The sequence below is a fragment of the Trachypithecus francoisi genome, unplaced genomic scaffold (genome assembly GCF_009764315.1).
Source record: "Trachypithecus francoisi isolate TF-2019V2 unplaced genomic scaffold, Tfra_2.0 Contig01440, whole genome shotgun sequence".
Taxonomy (NCBI): Eukaryota; Metazoa; Chordata; class Mammalia; order Primates; family Cercopithecidae; genus Trachypithecus; species Trachypithecus francoisi.
In genome coordinates, this window is record NW_022681431.1 from 26,236,820 (window position 1) to 26,252,827 (window position 16,008).

At 42.7% G+C, this 16,008-nt stretch overlaps 1 protein-coding gene across 5 annotated transcripts in view; it reads left to right on the forward strand.

The window, feature by feature from the left end:
• Positions 1-16,008, forward strand: part of DDHD2 (DDHD domain containing 2) — a 39,441-nt gene that overhangs the window by 3,754 nt on the left and 19,679 nt on the right. For 4 of the 5 annotated variants that reach the window (XM_033231308.1, XM_033231295.1, XM_033231302.1 and 1 more), the window contains exons 4-11: positions 1,909-1,998; positions 2,460-2,580; positions 4,538-4,627; positions 6,853-6,988; positions 10,740-10,948; positions 11,205-11,272; positions 12,971-13,093; positions 14,794-14,889. In XM_033231308.1, coding sequence (XP_033087199.1) covers positions 1,909-1,998; positions 2,460-2,580; positions 4,538-4,627; positions 6,853-6,988; positions 10,740-10,948; positions 11,205-11,272; positions 12,971-13,093; positions 14,794-14,889 — 933 coding nt within the window. The remainder of the gene's footprint in view (positions 1-1,908; positions 1,999-2,459; positions 2,581-4,537; positions 4,628-6,852; positions 6,989-10,739; positions 10,949-11,204; positions 11,273-12,970; positions 13,094-14,793; positions 14,890-16,008) is intronic. The other variant, XM_033231316.1, reaches the window with a different exon arrangement.

Below are 16,008 nucleotides of genomic sequence, written 5' to 3' on the forward strand. Positions count from 1 at the left end.
GTAATCCCAGCTACTCGGGAGGCTGAGGCAGGAGAATCGCTTGAACCCGGGAGGGGAAGGTTGTGGTGAGCTGAGATCGCACCATTGTACTACAGCCTGGGCAACAAGAGAAAAACTCCATCTCAACAAAAAAACAAAAAAAACTGGTGTGCACTGTGGCTCTTGCCTGTAATCCCAGCACTTTGTGAGGCCAAGGCAGGAGGATGACTTGAGCCCAGGAATTTGAGAACAGCCTGGGCAACAAATCGAGACCCCATCACTACAAAACACACACACACACACACACGCATGGAATGGAAGTCTGTTATGCTATGGTCACAGGATAGCTTTTATTTTTCTTGCTCTGAAAACTGAAATTTTTCTTTAAATTGGAGTAGAGCATTAGTATTTGTTTTTTTTTTTTTTGAGACGGGGTCTCACTGCCGCCCAGGCTGGAGTGCGATGGCGCAATCTCGGCTTACTGCAACCTCCGCCTACCAGGTTCAAGCGATTCTCTTGTCTCAGCCTCCTGAGTAGCTGGGACTATAGGCTCCCGCCACCACGCCTGGCTAATTTTTTGTATTTTTAGTAGAGACGGGGTTTCACTGTGTTAGCCAGGATGGTCTCGACCTCCTGACCTCGTGATCCGCCTGCCTCAGCCTCCCAAAGTGCTGGGATTACAGGCGTGAGCCACCGCACCCGGCCTTTTTCTTGTTTTGTTTGTTTGTTTTCGTTTTTGAGACAGTCTCACTCTGTTGTCCAGGCTGGAGTCCAGTGGCGCCATCTCGGCTCACTGCAACTTCTGCCTCCTGGGTTCAAGCACTTTTCCTGCCTCACCCTCCTAAGTAGCTGGGGTTACAGGCACGCCCCACCACACTGGTGGCTAATTTTTTTTTTTTTGAGAGGGAGTTCCACTCTTGTGGCCCAGGCTGGAGTGCAGTGGCGCAATCTCAGCTCACCACAACCTCCGCCTCCTGTGTTCAAGTGATTCTCCTGCCTCAGCCTCCTGAGTAGCTGGGGTTACAGGCATGCACCACAATGCCCGGCTAATTTTGTATTTTTAGTAGAGACAGGATTTCTCCATGTTGGTCAGGCTGGTTTCGAACTCCCGACCTCAGGTGATCCATGCACCTTGGCCTCCCAAAGTGCTGGGATTACAGGTGTGAGCCACCGTGCCTGACTCACACTGGCTAATTTTTGTATTTTTAGTAAAAATGGGGTTTTGCCATGTTGGCCAGGCTGGTCTTGAATACTAGACCTCAGGTGATCCTCCTACCTTGGCCTCCCAAAGTGTTGGGATTACAGGCATGAGCCACCACGCCTGATCTAGAACATTAATATTAACAAATATACTAAAATGTGAACAGTAATTATCTAGTGTAGATGATGGAATTAGGAGTGTGGGTGTGTGTGTGTTTTTTTCCCCCCTTTGTCCTGGTGCTACTATCTGTTGTAATTTCAAAATAATTTAAAAATAGGCTGGGTGCTGTGGCTCATGCTTGTAATCCCAGCACTTTGGGAGGCCAAGGTGGGCGGATCACCTGAGGTCAGGAGTTTGAGACCAGCCTAGCCATTATGGCCAAATCCCATATCTACTAAAAATACAAAAGTTAGCTGGGTGAGGTGGCGGGTGCCTGTAATCCCAGCTACTTGGGAGGCTGAGGCAGGAGAATCGCTTGAACCCAGGAGGCAGAGGTTGCAGTGAGCTGAGATTGCGCCACTGCACCCCAGCCTGGGCAACAGAGTAAGACTCTGTCTCAAACAAAACAAAACAACAACAACAACAAAAAAGGATTTAAAAATAAATTTGATAAATTGGAGTAGGATATTCTTAATGAAACTCATTAATACAGTAGTATTCTTGTGAATAAGTTCAATTTTAATAGGAAAGCTACTAGAGAACTCTAATGAAATGTGTTTTCTTTTAAGGAAACTTACATGCTTGCTGTAACTTTGGATGAATGGAAAAAGAAACTGGAATCTCCCAACAGAGAAATTATTATTTTACACAATCCAAAGGTAAAACAAAGCATTTCTCTTGTTGGGATAAAAAGTTAATTGCACTATTAGGGAGAGCTCAATTGGTTTCTTTTGCTAAGCATTCTATGTAGGATAACCTTTGTCACATTTTATATTGAATTCACAACTATGAAACTTAAAAACTTGTAGCCACTGCTGTTATTTACCCAACTCAGCTTATACAAAATAATTTTCTTAGGGAAAATTATGCCACTGTAGAACAAGAAAATCACTGACATATTATGTGAGCATGTCTTCCATGTAGAAGGGCACTATTGACAGATCCGTTAGCCTAATATATTTTCAGGGTTCTCATTTTAAGCTGTACAAGTTGTATATCAAAACTCCAGTTCAGATTTGACTGCATGGTTTGAAAGACATCATTCTACACTTAAAACTGCATTGTATAGAGATGATTGTGTTGTAGAATATTTTTATTTCTCTGATCTGTTCTGTTTAAGCTTATGGTGCATTACCAGCCAGTTGCAGGGTCTGATGATTGGGGTTCAGCACCCACGGAGCAGGGTCGACCAAGAACTGTGAAGAGAGGAGTTGAGAACATCTCTGTTGACATTCATTGTGGTAATGTTAACCATTTATTTTTTCTTACCTTATGATGTATTTGTTTGCTCCTTACATTTTGACCTTTTTCTGTGGATTTAGATTACCTCAAGGCTTAAGAATCATCTTTAATCATATGGGTTTATTCCAAGTTGAGATTAGCATCACTTTGTCTAAGAATATCTTTTAAAACTGCTTAGCACATATGGTAGGATGGGTAAAATTTGGCAGTACTATCCATGATGTATGTAGCCTGCTCTCTAATGATTCAGAAAAATAAATATGTGCGTGTGTGTACACACACAGAGAATCATAAAGCAAATGTAATTGTTAAAAAGTTGAATCTCGCCGGGCGCGGTGGCTCAAGCCTGTAATCCCAGCACTTTGGGAGGCCGAGACGGGTGGATCACAAGGTCAGGAGATCGAGACCATCCTGGCTAATATGGTGAAACCCCGTCTCTACTAAAAAATACAAAAAACTAGCCGGGCGACGAGGTGGGCGCCTGTAGTCCCAGCTACTCGGGAGGCTGAGACAGGATAATGGCGTGAACCCGGGAGGCGGAGCTTGCAGTGAGCTGAGAGCCGGCCACTGCACTCCAGTCCGGGCGGCAGAGCAAGAGTCCGTCTCAAAAAAAAAAAAAAAAAAAAAGTTGAATCTCTGTAAAAAGTACGTGGGAGTGTCTGTACTATGCTTTCTAGTTTTCTGTACATTTCTAGTTACTTAAAAATAAAAAGTTTTAAAAACCTGGCTGGGCGTGGTGGCTCACACCTGTAATCCCAGCACTTGGGGAGGCCAAGGCAGAAGGATCACTTGAGCCCAGGAGTTCGAGACCAGCCTAGGCAATATGGTGAAACCCCATCTCTACAAAAAATACAAAAATTAACTGGGCATGGTAGCACAGGTCTGTAGTCTCAGCTACTTTGGAGGCTGAGGCAGGAGGATCACTCGAGCCCAGAAGGTTGAGGCTGGAATGAGTGTTTATCATGCCACTGCACTCCAGCCTAGGTGACAGAGTGAGACTCTGTCTCAAAAAAAAAAAAAAAAAAGTTTTTAAAACCTGGAAAAAGGCCAGGTATGTTGGCTCATGGCTGTAATCCCAGCACTTTAGAAGGCCAAGGCAGGCAGGTCAGGAGATTGAGATCATCCTGGCTAAACCCTGTCTCTACTAAAAATACAAAAAATTAGCCGGGCGTGGTGGCGTATGCCTGTAGTCCCAGCTACTCTGGAGGCTGAGGCAGGAGAATCACTTAAACCCAGGAGGCAGAGGTTGCAGTGAGCCGAGATCACATCACTGCACTCCAGCCTGGGTGACAAAGCGAGACTCGGTCTTAAACAAAAAAAAACCTGGAAAAAAAAAAGATTTTTTTTTTTTTTTTTGGCATGAGCCACCGCACCCAGCCAAGTTTTCTTTTTCAGACATCAGAAAAAAAGAAAAAAATCCTGAAAAAAATTTTGCAGATTTATTTCAAGATAAATTAGAGGCCGGGCGCGGTGGCTCAAGCCTGTAATCCCAGCACTTTGGGAGGCCGAGACGGGCGGATCACGAGGTCAGGAGATCGAGACCATCCTGGCTAACACGGTGAAACCCCGTCTCTACTAAAATATACAAAAAATTAGCCGGGCGAGATGGCGGGCGCCTGTAGTCCCAGCTACTCGGGAGGCTGAGGCGAGAGAATGGCGTAAACCCGGGAGGCGGAGCTTGCAGTGAGCTGAGATCCGGCCACTGCACTCCAGCCTGGGCAACAGAGCGAGACTCCGTCTCAAAAAAAAAAAAAAAAAAAAAAAAAAAAAAAAAGATAAATTAGAAACCAAGTAAAATCAGTGTATTTTTGGTATGTACTTAAAGGACTATTTTATATCTTTTAAATTATCTGTTCATCTTTTAACTTGCTCATATTTATAACCTTTTCATGATGAATGGTATTAGAATACATGACTAATTATACAGAATAATTTTCTTTTTAATTTCATTTATAGGAGAACCTTTACAAATAGATCACTTGGTTTTTGTAGTCCATGGGATTGGACCAGCTTGTGATCTCCGCTTTCGAAGCATTGTACAGTGTGGTAGGTTTGCAAAGCATGTGAGAGAATATTAATCAGTGCTCTTGTGAGCTGAGATAAAGCCTTGTCTTTGGTCTGTTGTCTTAGCTGCATAAGAAGATTTGGAAAAGACAGGTGGCGAGGTAGTAAAGCTTCTCAGCTTAGACCTGAAGTGCTAGGAAATTCCTGGGGCTAATAGTTTATACTCTTAACTATTGTAATAATCTTGAATGAACAAGCAGTTAATCCCTATAAAATTGTTTTATGATGTGGTGGTCCTATTTCTAACCATTTCAAATTTACAGGGAACCATAAAGATGATAGAGTTTAATGAATAAACAGAAGCATCAGTCATTTTTGTAATTCATACTGTGATAAACCTTTGATATTGTAATTGGAGGATTTAAGTCATTAGTATAACTAGATTTTGAAAGGTGTCCTCTAGGCTAGGCGTAGTGGCTCACACCTGTAATCCCAGCAGTTTGGGAGGCCGAGGCGGGTCGATCACGAGGTCAGGAGTTCAAGACCAGCCTGGCCCAGATGGCGAAACCCCGTCTCTACTAAAAATACAAAAATTAGCCAGGCACGGTGGCAGGCGCCTGTAATCCCAGCTACTCGGGAGGCTGAGGCAACAGAATCGCTTGAACTGGGAGGGTGGAGGTTTCAGTGAGCAGAGATCGGGCCACTGCACTCCAGCTTGGGCAACAGAGTGACACAGTGTCTAAAAAAAAAAAAAAAAAAAAAAAAAAGGTGTCCTCTAAAACCTGATAGTATTCAAAGTTTAATTATTCCAAGTAGGGTGTCTTATTCTACTGGCTAATGGTTCTAAACATAAACTAGAATTGTAGGCCGGGCGCGGTGGCTCAAGCCTGTAATCCCAGCACTTTGGGAGGCCGAGACGAGTGGATCACGAGGTCAGGAGATCGAGACCATCCTGGCCTACACGGTGAAACCCCGTCTCTACTAAAAAATACAAAAAAAACTAGCCGGGCGAGATGGCGGGCGCCTGTAGTCCCAGCTACTCGGGAGGCTGAGGCAGGAGAATGGCGTGAACCTGGGAGGCGGAGTTTGCAGTGAGCTGAGATCCGGCCACTGCACTCCAGCCCGGGCGACAGAGCGAGACTCCACCTCAAAAAACAAAAAAAAACAAAAAAAACCCCGAAAACTAGAATTGTATTGTGGAAGGTTGAGACTGATGTGATATGAATTTCAAACAACAGTGTTTTTTTTTTTTCTTTAAAGTATTGGGTGGTGCTATTTATAAGAACCAGAAAGTCAGGATAGGAATTCAACTGCAAGACTGTTGTTGTATTGTCATGTGATTAAAAAAAAAAAATTGTAACAGTTCCCATGATGCTGACGTTTTGAAGTTAGCCTTCTTTTTTTTTCCTTTTCCTTTTTTTTTTTTTTTTTTAAATATACTATTTTTTTTCCTGAGACAGAGTTTTGTGCTCTTGCCCAGGCTGGAGTGTAGTGGCATAATCTTAGCTCACTGCAACCTCTGCCTCCCGGATTCAAGTGATTATCCTGCCTCAGCATCCTGAGTAGCTGGGATTACAGGCGTACACCACCATGCCTGGCTAATTTTTGTATTTTTAGTAGATGGGGTTTCACCATGTTGGCCAGGCTGGTCTCAAACTCCCGGCCTCATACGATCCACCTGCCTTGGCCCCCCAAAGTGTTGGGATTACAGGCACAAGCCACTGCTGTTGGCCTGAAGTTAGCCTTCTTTTGATGAACTATTTTGTATGGTAAAAGCAAGTTGTTAGGCCAGGCATGGTGGCTCACACCTGTAATCCCAGCACTTTGGGAGGCCAAGGCAGGCAGATCACCTAAGGTCAGGAGTTCAAGACCAGCCTGGCCAACAGGGCAAAACCCATCTCTACTAAAAATACAAAAATTAGCTGGGTGTGGTGGTATGCACCTGTAATCCCAGATCCTCAAGAGGCTGAGGCAGGAGAATTGCTCAAACCGGGTAGGTGGAGGCTGCAGTGAGGTGAGAGCTCGCCACTGCACTCCCGTTTGGATTATAGAGCAGTATTCCATCTCAAAAAAAAAAAAAAAGTTATTAAAGAAACATCTTTTCCTATATGCATTCGTAATTTTTCCTGAATACCACTTTATTTTTGATGGAGGTCAGTATGTGTTCTGTGCAAATGTAGTTAGAGTATAATTACATGATTTGTTGCATCCAGATTCTGCAGATTTGTTACTTCATTGTTGATGCATAAGTTAATTTTCTTTTCCAGTTAATGATTTTCGCAGTGTTTCCTTGAACTTGCTACAGACACATTTTAAGAAAGCCCAAGAAAATCACCAGATTGGGAGGGTAGAATTTCTTCCAGTCAATTGGCACAGTCCTTTGCATTCTACTGGTGTGGATGTGTGAGTAATACTTAATACCTTTGAGTTGTTAGCTGTGATAATAATATATTTTCTGATCATTGCTATGCTTGGGGACATTTTTATGCTATAGCTGACTGAATATTTAAAATTTCTTAGAGATATGCTATTAAATGCTGATCAGTCCCTTGGTTTAATTAACCCTGGTTAGGAGTAGAGAGCTGTGTGTATCTTCAGTATGTTTTACTGGCTCACTAGTATTTACTGTTATAGCTTCATTGTATCTTTAGCATTAAAGCCAAATGTTGCTATCTTCCCATAGTGTATAACCATTTCCATTTTCAGATGTCAAAAGCCAGCCATACTCCAAGATATACAAAGTATTTTATTGTTCCTTTTGTTATTATATTTAAATAATATTTGTCCAAATTTAGAAAAAAGGGAGGATTTCTCAAACATTAAACTATTAGCATTTATAACAGGGAATAATTGGTACAGTGACTTTTTTTTTTTTTTTTTTTTTTTTTTTGAGACGGAGTCTCGCTCTGCCGCCCAGGCTGGAGTGCAGTGGCCGGATCTCAGCTCACTGCAACCTCCTCCTCCGGGTTCACGCCATTCTCCTGCCTCAGCCTCCCGAGTAGCTGGGACTACAGGTGCCCGCCACCTCGCCCGGCTAATTTTTTTGTATTTTTTAGTAGAGACGGGTTTCACCGTGTGAGCCAGGATGGTCTCGATCTCCTGACCTCGTGATCCGCCCGTCTCGGCCTCCCAAAGTGCTGGGATTACAGGCTTGAGCCACCGCGCCCGGCCGGTACAGTGACTTTTAAGTGATGGCTTTTTTAAGGTACAAGCCCATTAGTTTTGTTTGTAAATTTTATGGTAATGACAGAGAAGGTTGCTTAAATTGAGGATATCTAGCTATGGGGCTCTCCAGCAAGTAGTGTGTTTCTAATATAGTTCTAGAATAGAACCAGGAGATGCAGGAAGTAGTCAGCATTGTTTCATGAGCTGACCATGCTGGTCTCAGAAATGGCTTTTCTGATTCTGTGTCTCAGTTCTCAGTACACTATGATTTGGGTATATTCATTTGCCAAACACTTCATTGTGGTGGGGTTCGGATTCTTTAATATTTGAGCAAATGCTAACAGGTTACTAAGGGCATAGCCCTTATAAATTGCAGAAGTAGTTGTATACTTGAATCTTTCTGGGAATTTTAAGAAACCTTTAACTGGATATTAGATTTTGTCAATGTGGTCTTCCTCTGCCAGATACGAATTCTGTTTGCTTTTGGCACCTGGCACTCACACCTTTTTCTGCTTTTAGAAATTGTGCATTGAGAGAGGGAGCTCTTTATCGTTTGACATGTAATCAAGAAACTTTACTGCTGAGAATTCCAGGAAAAGCCTTTTACATTTTTTGTTTTGTCTTTTTAGAAAACTTTTTTTATTAGAGATCATTTTGTTCACAGAAATCGTATATATGATGAATCCTTGTGTACTGATTACCCAGCCCCAACAAGCCTCAACACATGGCTGGTTCTGCCTCATCCGTATCTTCATACCTTATCTACTGCCCCTTCATTACCATATGGTTTTTATCTTAGACATCCTGTAATTTTATCTGTAAATGTTTCAGTTTGTATCTTTTTTTTTTGGAGTGCAGTGGTGTGATCACAGCTCACTGCAGCCTGGACCTCCTCGGGCTCAGGTGATCCTCACACCCCAGCCTCCCAAGTACTGCTGGGACTACAGGCATGTGGCACCACTCGCAGCTGATTTTTTTTTTTTTTTTTTTTGAGATGGAGTTTCGCTCTTGTTGTCCAGGCTGGAGTGCAGTGTTATGATCTCAGCTCACTGCAACCTCTGCCTCCCGGGTTCAAGCAATTCCCAGCCTCAGACTCCCGAGTAGCTGGGATTACAGGCATGTGCCACCATGCCCAGCCAATTTTCTATTTATGGTAGAGACGAGGTTTCTCCGCGTTGGTCAGGCTGGTCTCGAACTCCTGACCTCAGGTGATCTTCCCGTCTCGGCCTCCCAGAGTGCTGGGATTACAGGCGTGAGCCACCGTGCCTACCCTGATTCAGCTGATTTTTCTATTTTTTGTGGAGTTGGGCTTTTAACATGTTGGCCAAGCTGGTTTTGAAGTCCTGGGCTCAAGCAATCTGTCTGCCTTGGCCTCCTAAAGTGCTGGGGTTACAGGTGTGAGCCACAGTGCCTGGCCTGAACAGTATATTTTATTTTAGAGGTGGAATGTCGCTCTATCACCCAGGTTGGAGTGCAGTGGCATGATCTCAGCTCACTGCAACCTCTGCTTCCTGAGTTCTAGCAATTCTCCTGCCTCAGCCTCCCAAGTAGCTGGAATTACAGGAATGTGCCACAACGCCCAGCTAATTTTTGTATTTCTTAGTAGAGACAGGGTTTCACTATATTGGCCAGGCCGGTCTCAAACTTCTGACCTTGTGATCTACCCGCCTCAGCCTTCCAAAGTGCTGGGGATTACAGGTGTGAGCTACTGCGCCAGCCTGAACAGTATTTTTTTTTTTTTTTTGAGACGGAGTCTTGTACTGTTGCCTGGGCTGGAGTGCAGTGGTGCGATTTCAGCTCACTTCATCTTCCGCCTCCTGGGTTCATGTGATTCTCCAACCTCGGCCTCCCAAGTAGCTGGGATTACAGGTGCACATCACCACACCCGGCTAATTTTTTGTATTTTTAGTAGAGACGGGGTTTCACTCTGTTGGACAGACTGGTCTCGAACTTTGGACCTTGTGATCTGCCCGCTTCAGCCTCCCAAAGTGCTGGGATTACAGGTGTGAGCCACCACACCCAGCCCTGAACAGTGTATTTTAAAGGACTTAAAAAATGTATAACCATAACACTATTATCACACTTAAAAATTTGTTAATGTCATCAAATACCTAGTCAGTGTTCAAATTTCCAGTTGTCTATTATATTTTATATACATATTTTTATATACATTAATTATATATACACATTAATTTTTATATACATATTTATATAATTACAAACACATTTTAAACTGGGATCCAAATAAAGTCCATACATTGCAATTAGTTGATATGTCTTTTATTATAAGTCTCTCTTGGGCTGGGCGTAGTGGCGCATGCCTGTAATCCCAGCACTTTGGGAGGCCAAAGCAGGTGGATCATCTGAGGTCAGGAGTTTGAGACCAGCCTGGCCAACATGACAAAACCCCGTCACTACTAAAAATACAAAAATTAGCTGGGCATGGCGGCACATGCCTGCAATTGCTATGAGTTCAAGACTAGCTTGGTCAACATGGTGAAACTCTGTCTCTAGTAAAAATACCAAGAAATTAGCCGGGCCTGGTGGCAGTCGCCTGTAATCCCAGCTACTTGGGAGACTGAGGCAGGAGAATCTCTTGAACCTGGGAGGTGGAGGTTACAGTGAGCTGAGATTGTGCCACTGCCCTCCGGCCTGGGCAACAGAACGAGACTCCATCTCAAAAAAAAAAAAAAAAGAAGTCTCTTAATTTCTTGATTACCACTTACCTCTCTGTCTACATCTATTGTTTTCTTGCAGTTTATGTATGGAAGAAATGGGTTTGACTTGTAGGGTTTCATATTTTCTGAATTTTGCTGATCACATCCCTCTGGCTTCATTACACATGTTCCTTTGTCCTCTTTTTGTTTTTTCCTATAAATCGACAATTGTTTGTTATAAAATGTTTAAGTCTAAGCTTGAAGGCTTAAAATTGGAAGTGGCTATTAAATGTATTTAGGTTTCCTGCTTAAATTATTTTTCCTTTTTTCAGAGATCTGCAGCGAATAACCCTGCCCAGCATTAACCGCCTCAGGCACTTCACCAATGACACAATTCTGGATGTCTTCTTCTACAATAGCCCCACCTACTGTCAGACTATTGTGGACACAGTTGCTTCTGAAATGAACCGAATATACACACTTTTTCTGCAGAGGAACCCTGATTTCAAAGGGGGTGTATCCATTGCTGGTCATAGTTTAGGTAACAAAATGAATTCTGTGTGACCAGCAAAGACTATCACATTTTAAAGACACCTGTTTTTGAAGCAGAGGTCCAGAAGTGGTCTCTGATCAAGAAATTTGGAAGGGGTTGGAAGGGTGGTGGTAAATTGGAAAGAAAGACTCCTTGCTGTGTGGATTTGCTTACATGTGTAATTGGCTTATGACTTTTTTTGTATAACAGACAGCCATTTAGTGCTAATGCTTAGAAATTGTCCCTTCTTCTATTTTACTTATAGGTTCGCTTATATTGTTTGATATCCTAACAAATCAGAAAGATTCTTTGGGGGATATTGACAGTGAAAAGGTAATTTAGATGTTCAGCTAGGTTTTCTTGTAGTTTTCTTTAGTAAGGATTTATAGATTTTAGACTTATTTTTTGTTTTTAGCTGAGTTTAGTTTCATGTCATGACATTATGTTTACACTTACTTCCGTTTTAACAGACTTTTAATTATCTCTGTCATTCTTGGATGATAGAAGCAAGATAATAATATGCTTCTACAAATAATAATTGTTTAGTCTATCTTATTTTCTTTTGTGAACATGCACTGCTGGTCGAGTGCGGTGGCTCATGCCTGTAATCCCAGCACTTTGGGAGGCTGAGGCTGGTGGATCACCTTAGGTCAGGAGTTCAAGACCAACTTGGCCAACATGGTGAAACCCCATCTGTACTAAAAATACAAAAATTAGCTGGGCATGGTGGTGTGTGCCTGTAATCCCAGCTACTTGGGAGGCTGAGGCAGGAAAATCACTTGAACCTGGGAGGTGGAGGTTGCAGTGAGGAGAGACGGTGCCACTGTACTGCAGCCTGGGTGACAGAGTGAGACTCCGTCTCAAAAATATGCACTGCTGAGTTACGGAATCATTGAGCTAAATGAAGTTTGCATGTGAACAAATGAATGAATTGGCTACAAATTGATATGATTTATAGAAACTCTGTTCGAAAGTATTGGGGAACTTGATGTTTAAACATTTTTAGTAAAAATTCCTATAACCATGTATCATCTATAGGATTGATTTGGTACCTATTTCTCCTGTTGGACCATGAGTTATTCCAGAGCAGAGCTTTTGTCTTAGACTGTGTTTTGTTTTTTTTTTTTGAGGCGGAGTCTTGCTCTGTTGCCTGGGCTGGAGTGCAGTGGCCGGATCTCAGCTCACTGCAAGCTCCGCCTCCCGGATTTACGCCATTCTCCTGCCTCAGCCTCCCGAGTAGCTGGGACTACAGGCGCCCGCCACCTTGCCCGGCTAGTTTTTGTATTTTTTTTAGTAGAGACGAGGTTTCACTGTGTCAGCCAGGATGGTCTCGACCTCCTGACCTCGTGATCCACCCGTCTCGGCCTCCCAAAGTGCTGGGATTACAGGCTTGAGCCACCACGCCCGGCCTGTCTTAGACTGTTTTATTTCTATTTCTTTTTTTTTTTTTTTTTTTTTTTTGAGATAGTCTCGCTCTGTCGCTCAGGCTGGAATGCAGTGGCACAATCTTGGCTCACTGCAACCTCTGCCTCCAGGGTTGAAATGATTCTCCTGCCTCAGCCTCCCCAGTAGCTGGGATTACAGGCACACGCTACCACACCCAGCTAATTTTTGTATCTTTAGTAGAGTTGGGTTTTCACCATGTTGGTCAGGCTGGTCTTGAACTCCTGACCTTGTGATCTGCCCACCTCGGCCTCCCAAAGTGCTGGGATTACAGGCGTGAGCCACCATGCCCAGCCTAGACTGTTTTATTTCTTAAGCACCATTTTCCTAATTTCTTAAGCACCAAGCTCCCTTAAAATTCAGCAAATGTTTGTTAATGATGATGAATATTTTACTCATTTCTTTAAAAACATATTTTCAATTGAAGTTGCAAAACCTTGGAACCTCTTAATTTATATCTTGCATAAATGACAATTTGTTAAAGTTAAGATACATTGCTGTGGAAATCTGTGTATTTCTTTACTGCAAACTAGTATAAAGGAAACTAAATGAATTTTGAGAATGTGAGCTTTATAATTTAATTTTTAGGATTCGCTAAATATTGTAATGGATCAAGGAGATACACCTACACTAGAGGAAGATTTGAAGAAACTTCAGCTCTCTGAATTCTTTGATATCTTTGAGAAGGAGAAAGTAGATAAGGAAGCTCTGGTAAAAATAATCTTTTAAAACTTTATGCCAAGTCATTCTCAGTATTTTTATTGTTTATCATGTTTACTAAGCACATACCCTTTAGATACTTTTTAGTCATAAATACTTTATCATTAATGTTCCTTAGCATTATTTATTTGCTTTTTATCATATCAAGTGACCTTTGCCTGTTTGAAGTTCAAAGTTCAGATGGCCATATTGATATTCATAGAGCAGTGGAGCAGACTAACCAGTACGGCTCATAGAAAACATGAGTGCAAGAACAAACAAATAAATAACCGTTAGCTATTCCAACTCTAATTTTCTGTTGTACTTTCAAGAGCTCTACTGTTATTTGCTTGTTTATTTTTTATTTATTTATTTTTTGAGTTGGAATCTCACTCTTGCCCAGGCTGGAGTTCAATGGTGTGATCTACAGCTCACTGCAACCTCTGTCTTCTGGGTTCAAGCAGTTCTTCTGCCTCAGCCTCCTGAGTAGCTGGGATTACAGGTGCCCGCCACCATGTCTGGCTAATTTTTGTATTTTTAGTAGAGACGGGGTTTCACCATGTTGGCCAAGCTGGTCTCTTGGCCAGGCTGGTCTGGAATTGCTGACCCCATGATCCACCCACCTTTGCCTCCCAAAGTGCTGGAATTATATGTGTGAACCATGGTGCCCAGCCAGCTTGTTTATTTGTTTTTTGTTTTTTCCACTTTTGTTTGGCCTTTTTTTGGTTTGTGATACATTCGCTCATTTAACAGATATTTAGAAAATGCTTACTATACCAAGTACCGGATAGACTGGTAAATAAGACATATGATCCCTGACCTCATAGTGTTTATAGTTTACTGGGGAAGACATATATTAAATAATCACACACATCATTTCAATTACAATAAGAACTACGTAGGGAAAGTACACCGTGTTGTAAGAATTAACCTAGTCTCAGAAGGTGCAGGAAGGCTTCCCTAATGAGTGACAGTTGGCCGGGTATGGTGGCTCACACCTGTAATCCCAGCACTTTGGGAGGCTGGGGTGGGCAGATCACGAGGTCAGGAGTTCGAGACCAGCCTGGTCAACATGGTGAAACTCCGTCTGTACTAAAAATACCAAGAAATTAGCTAGGCCTGGTGGCAGGCACTTGTAATCCAAGCTACTTGGGAGGCTGAGGCAGGAAAATTGCTTGAACCTAGGAGGTGGAGGTTGCAGTGCGCCAAGATCGCGCCACTGCACTCCAGCCTGAGCGACAGAGCAAGACTCCGTCACAAAAACAAAAAAAAAGATGAGTGACACTTGAGATCTTGATTGTTAGTCTGTTGCGTACTTGTGTGTTTGCTGTATGTTCTCAATGCTTGCATTCATGAGCAGGAGTATAATCCTTCTCAGGCATGTGACATCTAAGTCAGTATAGAAATCAAGGAAGATATTTATGTCCTGAAGTCCTTAGATACCGAACTTCTCTGGTTTTTTTTTTTTTTTTTTTTACAATAACACAATGTTGTCTGTATTATTGTAACATTGATATTATAAGTATTGATATTTTCTATTCTTTTTTAGGGTGTTTCATGAATAAAACAGGTCCTTTTTTCTGGAAGTTATTATATGATGTTTTACCTAGAGAGACAGGCAGCAACAGAGTGCCTAGGTCTTAATCCTCTTAGGGGACAGGATTGATTTTATTTTGTCTACAAATAAGAAAGACTTGGTTTTCTGTGCATAGGCTTTATGTACAGACCGAGATCTTCAGGAAATGGGAATTCCTTTAGGACCAAGGAAGAAGATATTAAACTATTTCAGTACCAGAAAAAACTCAACGGTATGTGCCTAATACAGCTTGTTGGACTAAGCAGTTCTTTGATATCCATAGTGTATCCTTGTGTTTTGTGGGATGTTTATTCTGGGAAGTCAAGCAGTTTTCTTTTTTTTTTTTTTGAGACGGAGTCTCGCTCTGTCGCCCGGACTGGAGTGCAGTGGCCAGATCTCAGCTCACTGCAAGCTCCGCCTCCCGGGTTCCCGCCATTCTCCTGCCTCAGCCTCCCGAGTAGCTGGGACTACAGGCGCCCGCCACCTCGCCCGGCTAGTTTTTGTATTTTTAGTAGAGACGGGGTTTCACCGTGTTAGCCAGGATGGTCTCGATCTCCTGACCTCGTGATCCGCCCGTCTCGGCCTCCCAAAGTGCTGGGATTACAGGTTTGAGCCACCGCGCCCGGCCTCAAGCAGTTTTTTGGTAATCAATCTTTGACTCTTTTTTTTTTTCTTTTTCTTTTTTTTTTTTTTTGAGATGGAATCTTGCTCTGTCACTGAGGCTGGAGTGCAGTGGTGTGATGCCAGCTCATTGCAACCTCCGCCTCCCAGGTTCAAGTGATTCTCTTGCCTCAGCCTCCTGAGTAGCTGGGACTACAGGTGCCCGCCACCTCTGCCTGGCCGATCTTTGGCTCTCTTTCTAGAAATTAAACACATTTTCTTTTTTACATCCTTTTCTTTTTCTTTTTTTTTTTTCTCTTGAAATGAAATCTCGCTCTGTTGCCTGGGGTGGAGTACAGTGGGTGATCTCGGCTCACTGCAACCTCCACCTCCTGGGTTCAAGCGATTCTCCTGCTTCATCCTCTTCAGTAGCTGGGATTCCAGGTGTGTACTACCATGCCCAGCTAACTTTTTGTATTTTTAGTAGAGATGGGGTTTCACTATGTTGGCCAGGCTGGTCTTGAACTCCTGACCTCAGGTGACCCACCTGCCTCAGCCTCCCAAAGTGCTGGGATTACAGACATGAATCACCGCTCCTGGCCTGTCTTTTTTTACATCCTTAAAAGTGTCATTAGCTTCAGAAGTCTTCTTTCCTCTGGAATTCTCCTTCCATTTATTTATTTATTTTTTTGCTTTTTTTCTTTTCATGAGAGCTTTACCAATATATAACTCACATCACATACCATAAAAT